General features: G+C 55.8%; 1 protein-coding gene across 1 annotated transcript in view; it reads left to right on the top strand.

Moving 5' to 3' along the window:
* The first annotated feature begins 3,077 nt into the window (after positions 1–3,077).
* The window catches only part of LOC103198785 (kinesin-like protein KIF19), a 32,944-nt gene continuing 25,895 nt past the window's right edge, over positions 3,078–10,126 (top strand). Inside the window, exons 1-2 of the mRNA XM_007942996.1 lie at positions 3,078–3,122; positions 4,128–4,208. Coding sequence (XP_007941187.1) covers positions 3,078–3,122; positions 4,128–4,208 — 126 coding nt within the window. The remainder of the gene's footprint in view (positions 3,123–4,127; positions 4,209–10,126) is intronic.

Genomic DNA, 10,126 nt, shown 5'->3' with positions numbered 1-10,126 from the left:
GTCACACAGTGCTGTGGCTGGTAGCTTTTCACCACCGCTGCTGGGGCACTCCAGGCATGCCACCTGCAAACCTTGTCTCCGTTCGTGGAGCTCCTCACTGTCGTCCCCGGTGCCTGGGGCGCCTTGGGAAGGAGCAGCAAGGGCGCCGTGCACTGGCGTGGAGGTGTTCAAGTGCATTGTACCCCTGCCCTCCAGGTTGTGCAGGTTCTCAGCAGGCCGGAACGTGGAATAAAGCAAACCTGTGTGAAAACGCTGTCTCTTCCTCTCTTTAAGTGTAGAGAGCGGCCTCGACACTGATGTCTGTGTCCCTCCCCAGTGGTGGCAGCACAGCTCCTCGCACACTCACGCTTGGCTCAGGGGATCCCACCTGCCGGCTCCGCTCGGTACGCGTGCCGGACAGTCCAGGAACAGCCTCCACCGTTTCTTACTGTGTCTTCTGTGAGAACTGTGTGGTGTTTCACCTGATGAGAGAAGTCTTGGGCTTTCTTGGAGTTACATGAGTTTGGAAATTTGAGTTGAGAGTCGGTTGTGGCCACTGTTGTATGGTTCCCTTTGAATTCTTTTTTCTCTACTGAAAGGGCAGTGAGTGACTCCACATGACTTGAGTCTGGTTTTTATTAGCCGTGTGTCGCCACCGCTCCGTGCCTTGTAACATCATGGTCTCTTCTGCCTCTTTCTTTCTCTCCTGGACTCGAGGTTTCGTTGACAGAGCGGTGATGCGCGCACCAGACAGACTCCGGCTTTGCAGTCCAGCAGCATTGGCAGAGCCGAGTGGTCCTTCGAGATTGGCGGATGAATGCTCTGGGGCAGAAGACGGGCTAGATGCCCACCTGGGACGCTGGGCCCCGGGGCAGAATCCCGGTCTGTGGGTTCTGGGTGGGCCCTGGTGCGGGCCCTGTCTGCAGAAGGCCCTTGGTGCTTTTGCATTCTCACGAGCCTTAACTCTGGCTGTCCTGTGATTCCTGCGGAAATCGGGTCGTCGTCATCGGGTCGTCGTCATAGGCTGCCGAGGACTCCTGGTGTGGCCCTGGAGTCACCCTGGTTTCCTCTGGTGCCTCTTGTGTTGCCGCCTTCAGCGCGCGAATCCATAGTGCTGTGGTTTTGTGCCACAGGTTTTTTTGTCCTTTTCTCATTTTTAGCAGAGCTTCCTGAACATGAACATCTCATTGTCTCGAGCGTCTGCCTGTAATTGTCCTACATAATTTGTAAATAAAAGAGTTTCTGAATCGCTTATACTGCTTCAGTGAAGTCTGTCCTGCAGGAGTGGACTCACGGGCCTGCCTCTTGTAGGGGAAGTCCTGCTCCTTCCTGTGTGGGAGGGGGGACTCCTGTCTGGAGGTGGGGGGTGGTCACTGGGCTTCTGCAGCGAGCTCCTTGCAGGTCGGGTGTAAGGCTTGGAATTGGCTGAGGGAAGAGGAAGTGGATGTTAGAGGTATGCTTTCCTACCTCATCAGCTTCATGTAACTGGCGGAGATTTCCTGGAACCCTCCTTGACCCTAACACCACGTGGGGGGAAATGAATGTAGTCATGACTCCTGCCTTCACAGAACCGTGTGCTGACTGGGTCTAGCGTACGGTGGCCCATGTGCAGAGTAGAACCTGCTCTAAGGTCTTTGGGACCAACTCGGAACAGCAGGACTGGCTCCGTAGGCACCTTTGGGTAGATTTAACCACCAACTTTTTGGCTAGTGGTTGAGGACTCAACCGTTTGTGCCACCCAGAGACCCCAAAACCACCATAAGATTTAAGACGGCTTTGAGCTGGGTCAGTCATGGCCAGTGGTAAGATTGGAGTAGACCCAGGTGTGTAAAATGTGGATGTGCTGGGATGATAACAGGAGAAATTACAGGTTAACGCCCTGGAATGGGACCCTCAGAAGAGGCATAGTGAGCCCTCATAGGAGCCTGAGGTGGGAGAGGGGTTTGCCAGGACCGGAGAGCCACACACATTCAGAGTGCATGTCACTGTGAGCTGGGCATTGTGGGTTCTGACTCTGCTGATCAAAAGGTTGGGTTGCCATGCAACACACACACACATTGCCCTTGTTTTCCAAGAGGGAGATTATGTTCCTAGCAGGGTGCCAGCCTGTGATTTTTCCCTTTCCAGTTACTATTTTGATTCTTCCACATTTTACATGCCCTGGTTTTGTTTTGTCAACCATGACTGAAACAGGAACCCATTCAGAGCTGTGGTTTTAAGCCAAAGCCTGGTCAGAAGTCACAGCTGGCCTGATGGCTGTCAGAGCCTCTGAGTGAGTCACTTAGCACAGGGCTTAGTCTTCATGGCCTCTCAGCGCTGGTCAGTCACTTCATGTGAGGTTTCTCAGACCTGACCTTTCAGGTCCTGTCTGTTTTGGGTCAGAATGCAGGAACAGTTTGTGCCCTTGCCTGGAAGGCGTTCTGTGGCCTGTTTCTCACATTAGCCACACTGTTTCATATACGATGGCACTGTACCTTCCCTCAAGACATGGAAAAGCTGTGCACAGGTGCACGTGGTCCTAACCCGAGTCAGCGTGAGAGGAAGTGGCTCAGGCCCATTCCAGTCCGTTGGGAACATGCATGTCACTAAGCGCCTTTAGAGATGCTGACGTGACTTCGTTAAACTTAGCTGGGACGGCTGCCCTTTGGGGGTGCTGCCCTGCTCCTGGCAGTGAGTACTGCTATGCTCGGGCCTCTTCTGTGGCTGCCCCTCAGCCCCCTGCTGGGCTCAGTGGGAGATGAGAGTAGACGGGCCTCTTGCTCGGGCAGGCTCACCTGAGATCAGGTGAATGCCGTGGAAACCTGGTGTGTTCCTGAGGGACTGGATGCGCTAGTCGACCAAAGGCTGGAATGGTGCCTGGCGCTTGGTCCCCCGGGTGCACACACCACCAGAGGGGCTGCCTGGCACCGTCAGCAGTGTTTGCCGTAGCTAACTGGAAGAGCTAGGCTGTGGGTGCCTTACACACTGTACAATGTGGGCTAATCTGGCTCCCAGGGCTGGCTGATGTCACCTGGGCGGGGCCTGACATGGCTACACTCCTGTTGCCCGGGTCACACCCAGCTAGCTGCATGCCATCCCCAGCCCAGGGCAGCCCGGCCATGCGTGAGATTGCCACTGCTGAGCCCAAGGACCAGCAGCTCATGGTGAGTGACCTCCCCCGGTGGGTGGCCTCCCCCCACTCCTCACTCCCCCATGTGGAGTCCGGTCCCCACTCCTAACCCAGAGCACCCCACAGCTGTCCCCTTCACTCACTGGGACCTACCCAATGCCCTGCTTGTCTTCACCCCCCCACCTCACCCTCGGAGCTTCACTCCCCCAGCCCCTGGCAAGCCCTGGTGCAAATGGTTAACATGTCCGGCTGTTCACGGAAAAGTCAGAGGTTTGGGTCCACCCGGGGGGCCCTGGGAGCAGGGGCTGGTGGTCTTAAGAAAAAGCCCCTGCAAACCCCGTGGCACACGGCTCAGTCGTGACACCCACGGGGTCAGTCAGGATAGAGGCCGTGGTTGTTTGTTTTCCCCTTGCTCAGTCTGCCCATGGCTGAGAAATTCGGGGAACAGCCAGGCCCATCTCCTGGTGAACTCAGAACCTCTGCCCACTTGGCACTTGGGGGAGCTGAGGCCTAAGACTTGCCCCACGTCCCCACGGGCTGATTAGAGAGAGTTCAGATATGACCCTCCCACCACAGGAGAGCGGCTCCTGTTTCTTCTGGGGGTGGGGGGTGGGCTGCACCGACCTGCTTGGGGCCCAGAGCTCTGGGTGGTCAAGGTGGACCCAAAGCCTGTGGCAAATCTGACCCTGAGGCCACTGGCCAGAGGGCCCTGGAGAAGGCCTGGAGGGCTGAGCTGACGTCCAGGCCTGGGACTAAGTGGGCGCTCACTGCCTGCAGGAAGGCGGTGAACCCTAGTGGTGGGTACCGTGGTGGAACAGGGCCGCTGTGTGGCCTCAGGCCACTCACTGCTCCCTTCTGTGCCCCTCCCCATCTGTCCCGAGGGTAAGTGCCATGCCAGGGCTGTCCTCCAAGGCTCTGCCCTTCAGCACTTCACCACGGGCGAGCTGCTGGAAGCTCTGGGGGGGAGGTGGGAGAGTGGGGCTGGGGGCGCCCCTTGGCGGAGCCCCAAACACACACGGCTGTGGCGGCGCTCCCACAGGTAGCCCTGCGAATCCGCCCGCTCAATGATGCAGAAGTGGAGGAAGGAGCCACGACCATCGCCCACAAAGTGGGGGACCAGGTGAGGCTGAGGGGGCGTGGCGCATCCCAGCCCAGCTCTGCTGAGGCTGTGGGATGAGTCCTGGAGGTCACAGGTCACTTAGCGTGTGTCACGGGCACGCTCCATGTCACAGGTGCGCTCTGCTGTGTGTCCCCGTGCTCCGTCCAGTCGTTCATATGTTCCTGCATTCAACAGCCGTCAGTGCCACACATGTCGCCATGGGTGAACCGGGAGGGCGACAGACCAGGGCCTGCTCTCTCCAGGGCACTCTGTGGGGTGGGGACAGTGAACAGAAAGGGAGGGGAGGAGAAGCAGGCAGAGAAAGGCATCGGGGAAGGCCTCCCATAGGTGGGGGACGTGGGGAAGGCAGGCGGTTCGAGGCCCAGGAGCTGGTGTGCAGCCCTGCAGTGCCAGGGGTAGGGGGGCTGGCTGAGGGTGGGTGATGTGAGCAGGCCGCTGGCTGGCTCACTCCGGGAAGCTTCAGTTCTGACGAGGGCCCCGGCGGCCCTGCTGTCCAGCAGGCGGGGACCCCAGCCCACCACCTGCTGCTGAGGACGTCTGCGGGCTCAGAAGCTGAGCTTGTCCCTGAGGCCCTCCCTGCTAAACTAAAGGTGGAGTTCTGAGTGGAACAGAACGTTAGTGGGCCGGGTTGTGCTGTCACTGCACAGGTCGGCTCCCAAGAAGATGCACACTCTGCTGTTGCCGGTGCCGTCCAGTGGGCGCCAACTCAGCAACCGTGTGTACAGCAGAAGGAAGCCCTGCCCAGCCCTGCGGCAACCTCACGGCCATTACTGTATCTGAGCCCATTATTGCAGCGCCCGTGTCTGTCCGTCTCGTAGAGGGTGGTCCCCTTTTCAACCAACCCTCTCCGTTGCCAACCATGATGTCCTCCAGGGACTGGTCCCACCTGATAACATGACCAAAGCATGTGAGACCAAGTCTGGCCACCCTCATTTCTATGGAGGACTGCGGCTGTGCTTCTCCCAAGACTTAGAGGCAAGGGATCCAGCGGCTGGTGAAAGGAAGCCCCTGGCCAGTGGCTGTCCACTGGGGTGGGACACCCCAGAAAACAAAACAAACAGAACAAAGCATGAGTCTTGTTGAATGGAAACAGAAGCGTTTGATAGTAAAGGACATGGCTTAGATATGACCAAAATTTACCTAGGGTTTTTTGTTTTCTTGAACCAAAAGCAGTGTTCTTTTTTTAATAATTACTTTCCCGTTTCGCTGTTACAACGTACACAACCAAACATGTACCCGTTGGCCAGTCTGCACAAGAACAGTCTGGTGGCCTGGGTTCCCGTCTTCCAAGTTGTGCCGCCGTCCCCAACTGAGTGGTTCCTCCCCTAATAATGCTTTGCCCCCTGTGTTTCCTGTCTGTCCTTTTAAGTTGCTGTTGTCAGTTTGCTCCCAGATGGGTAGATCTTAAAAGAGCCCAATGCTCATGACACACATTCTGTACTCAGAAAAACTCACTGCTGTCAAGTTGGATCTGACTCACAGCGAACCCTCCTTGGGTTTCCGAGGTGGTACCTCTATGGAAGCAGACTGCCCAGTCTTCCTTCCAAGGAGTGGCTGGCGGGTTTGAACTGCCAGCCTTCTGGTTAGCAGTCAAATGCCTTAGGCATTCTTTACTAGTTAAGCTAAACTGTTGGTTGTTGTTCTTTTAATTTTTTATCATGATGTGGGTGAAAGTTTACAGAGAAAATTCATTTTCTGTCCAACGGCTCATACACATTTTATTTCATGACATTGTTTACAACCCCAACAATGTAATAGCTCTCTTCCCACTTCCTCCCTGTGATTACCTTTTCCCTGTGTCCTTCTTTCCTATGCATTCCTACCCCCTGAGCTATCTCTCTGTGCAGATAGTATCCTTCTAGTCTCCCCTGTTTGGTGGTTCTAAGGAGTGTCCCTATCTGGTATAAATGTTCACCCTCTACCCATGTCTGTTGTTTGGCTGGAAGCCATGGGAGTGAGTTCAGTTCCAGATCTGAAGGGTGACCAGGGGCCATACACCAGCCTCCATCACACCAGTAAGCCTGGTCTTTTTCTATCATTTTGAGTTGTGTTCCATATTGTTCTCCCACTTTATCCAGGATCTCCTGCACTAATCCTTTTCTGAGTGGTTGATAGTAGTGGCCAGGCACCATCTAGTTCTGGTCTCAGATCATGTAGGCTGAAGTTCATATGGTCCACTCATTCCTTGGACTGATTGTTTCTGTAGGTCTGGTTTTCTTCATTCTTCTTTGCTCTAAGACAAGGAGAGACCAATTGTTGCATCTTAGATGGCCACTTGCAAGCTTTTAGGACCCGTCACTACTCACCAAAGTAGGATGCGGAACAGTGTTTTTGTGTAGTATGTTACGCCAGTTGAGCTTGATGTCCCCCGTGTCCATGGTCCCAAACCCACATGCCCAACAACTCTGTTGTTTGGTTTTAAGAAGACATCAGGGGAGATTTTTGGTTTAAGGACTATCTCAGGGCAATAGTTTCAGGGGTTCATCCGTCCTCCAAGGCTCCAGGAAGTCTGGATTCCTGAAGACTTGAAATTCTGTTCTGTACTTTCCTCCGTTGAATCAGGATTCTTCTATAGACTCTTTGATCAGTACGTTCAGTAGGTACCTGGCTGCTACCCAGTTCTTGTGGTCTCATGTCAGAGGTGGTTGTTTGTGGAGGCAACTGACGTACATTCATGTTCCCTCCTGTTCCCAACTCTCCCTCTTTATGGGAGTCTAACTCCACTTATGCTGTACCGCCCTGGGGGGCTGGCATAGAGCAGGGACCTGGCCATGGACGGAACAGCACACAGTGTGTGTGGGCTCTTGGGGGACGTGGTGCCAGAATCCAAAGAATCCACTGAAGGAGTGGAGGGGCCGTGCTTTGCTGGAGTCTCGGTGGTTCATACTCTGTGCACGGGCCGTGGTTGGCAGGACGTCGCCTTTTTCCCTGGTCCGTCCCAGTCACAGCTCCTGAGCCCATTCAGCATCACAGCAGCACAGGTGTCCACTGACAGGTGACAGGTGACAGATGGTGGCTTCATGAGGTACGTTGGCTGTGAATCGAACCTGGGTCCCCTGCATGGAAGGAGAAAATTCTACCCCTGAGCCACTAGTCACTTCTTTGTGTGTGTGTTACTGATAAAAAAATAACTAGACTTACAAGAAAGGAGGACCCTTTTTCAATGACTTCAAAGACAAATAATAATTATTTGCTGGGGTTGGAAGCATCTCAGAACAGTATCAGTGACCACCAAAACCTGGGCCTTGTCTGGTGTAGGTTGACGGACCTCCCCCCAGAGCGTCCTGGTCTACCTGACTGCCTGCTTGCAGTGTCTGACAGCAGGAGGCCATGCAGCCTGCAGCCGTGGGTCAGCAGGGCCCTCTTGGGTCTCGTCTCCTGGTCTTTGCCCGGCCACACAGCTGGGAGTGACCAGCTCACCCTTGAGAACAAGCATCAGCAGGTGACCCTGGGGTCCCACCAGAGGCAGCTCTGTGGACCCAGCAGCTCGAGAAGCACTCAGAACAGCCGCCCGTGGTGTGATGGCCGCCCTTCTCTTCAGGGTGGCTCTGGGGACCTGTGACTCCAGGAAACAGGGCGATCCTGGGTTTTGTGGGGGAAGGGCTTAGGAGGGAACGGAGCCATGAACAAGGGCAGAAAACTGTGTCTCTGAGAAGAGAACGTTGTTCTAGGGACCTGGGGTGTCAAATGTCCCAGCACCGGATGCTTTGAAGTCGTGAGGGGTACTGGGAATGTGCCTGGTGGAGGAGCACCTCCAAACCAAGTGTGGGTTCGCGGGCACCCCTCCAGCCCTCCCTTTCCCTGGCATACCAGCATTCATGTCCCCTTCTGGGTGTGCGAGCGCGGCGGCCTCAAACCATTCTAGAGCACCCCCGGGCCTGGCCCTGCACCACCTCGAGGTCTTCCTTCCACTTGTTGCTTGGAAGTCAGTCCAGACTCATCGGGCAGTTGCCAGGAAGTACAGGGAGCCCCCACGTCCCTCCCCAGTTCCCCCACCAGGGACACTTTCTCCCTCTGCCTCCCTGCATCCGTGTTGCCCTTACTGACCCATTGAGAGTCAGTTGTGGCCAGGTGCCCAGTGCACCCACACCGCCTCTTGTGTCTTAGAAACTGGGGCTCTTGTAATAGCCCTACATGATGATTAGAACAACACCTCACACCAGCAGTCCGCCAAGGTCACAGCAGCAGCACCCATCGGAAGGACAGGAGACACGTGGGCATGTGGGCCAGCGAGTGTGTGTGGGTTGCTGAGAGAGGCCGCATGGCTTGTCCCCACGGTCCCCGAGGTGTCCGTGTGGAAATTGTCAGCGTGGTGATGTTTGCACCAAAAGAGGTGAAAGCGCAGGAACAAGATGACGTAATGTCAAATCTGCGGACTGTTCAGCTTGGCTGATGTTTCTCAATTTTTTAAAATCATTTCTTCATAAAAAAAGAAAAACTGTTTTTTCTGGTCAAAGACCCATCAGCTGGCGTATCCGACCCTGACCCTCAGCCTGTTTCTTATGACCTCTCCCAGCCGCCCCAGCAGGTGGGCTCTGTGACCACCTCATTTTACAGGTGAGAACACGAGGCTCCGAGAGTTGAGGGAGCTTGTCCGAGGCCTCCGGACTGGTGAGTGGGAGAGCCAGGATTGAAACCAGGCTGCAGGGCTCGGGAGCCTGCCTTCTCAGCCAGCAGGCTCACTCCGCTAGCACCAGGCTAGGAGCCCCTGACCGGAGGCCTGCCCAAGCATTCCTGCAGCTCCTCGGAGCACACGCCTGTGGACTGTGTGGGAGGGCGGCCCTGTAGCCCACCCTTCGATCCTCTCCATGCTGGGAAGGAGAGGAGAAGTTTGAAGCAATGAAGTGTTCACGTTGGTCATGCAAAAAGTGCTGCCCAGAAGTTAGGCCTGGCTCAGGGGCCTAGCCCCAGCCCTGCCCTGACTCCCCCAGGCCTCTAGGCAGCCTCACCTCCCCGGTATCTGTTCCCAAAGCTGTGAGCCTTGGAAGAGGTCTGTAGGGGTGGCTGGCTAGTGGGCTCTTGTCCCTCTCAGTGACACCCTCCCAAGACCCTGTGATCTCCCGGGGGTGAGCCTGACTCCCCCCATCAGCCCTCCTGGAATAAACAGCCAGGCCTGCCTGGCCTCCCTTGCCCTGCGCCTCCCTGCCCGGTGCCTCTGGGAAGGGCTTCTTTGAACTCCAGTCTCCAGAGACCCTAATACACACACTGCATGATTATGTCTCCGCAGGAGCTAGGAGACGCTCTGCTGAGGTGCCTGGGAGGCAAGGAGCAGGCCGGGGAGGGTGGGCCTGGGTTGTCATTGCCTTGCTGTCAAGGTATAAAAACATTTGCCACATGGGCTGTTTGTGACATGCACCCTGCAGTGATGGTGGTACTGTCTCTTTCCTGGTTATCCCACAGAGGGTCTCAGAGCCTCCGGCCATCAGCGTGCCTCCCGCTCCCTCCCCAGTCCCTTGGTCTCTGAGTAACCCTGGAGTGGACCAGTGTGTCCGGCTTCTCTCCCGCAGCACCGTGTCGTCAGAGCTCGTCCGTGGGCAGCATGGGTCAGACTCCATCCCTGTCTCTGGCTGAGGGATAGTCCACTGTGTGGACAGACCACACTGTCTGTCTGTCACCTGCTGATGGACACTGGGGCTGTGTCCACCCTCTGGCTGCTGTGGACAGTGTTGTGCTGAACTCTGGGGCACATGTGTCCGTTCGAGTCCCTGCTTTTGTTCTTGGGGGATATACAGTAAAACCTGCAGAAGCCAGAATCTGTTTAAGGTGGAAACTTACTGGAGAAGGAAAAAGCAAATATTTTCCACCGATAGAGAAGTGGTAAGATTGCACCCTGTCAAGCAGACCCGGAAAAACAAGGCGGTCCCGTGGAGTTGACGGCACCTAGGAGTGGGATTGGAGGGCCACGTGGTAATTTTCTG

Source organism: Orycteropus afer, unplaced genomic scaffold (genome assembly GCF_000298275.1).
Source record: "Orycteropus afer afer isolate SDZICR_OR568_19922 unplaced genomic scaffold, OryAfe1.0 scaffold00006, whole genome shotgun sequence".
NCBI classification, from domain to species: domain Eukaryota; kingdom Metazoa; phylum Chordata; class Mammalia; order Tubulidentata; family Orycteropodidae; genus Orycteropus; species Orycteropus afer.
The sequence above is the reverse complement of the archived record's forward strand: the minus strand, read 5'-3'. Positions and strand labels throughout refer to the sequence as shown.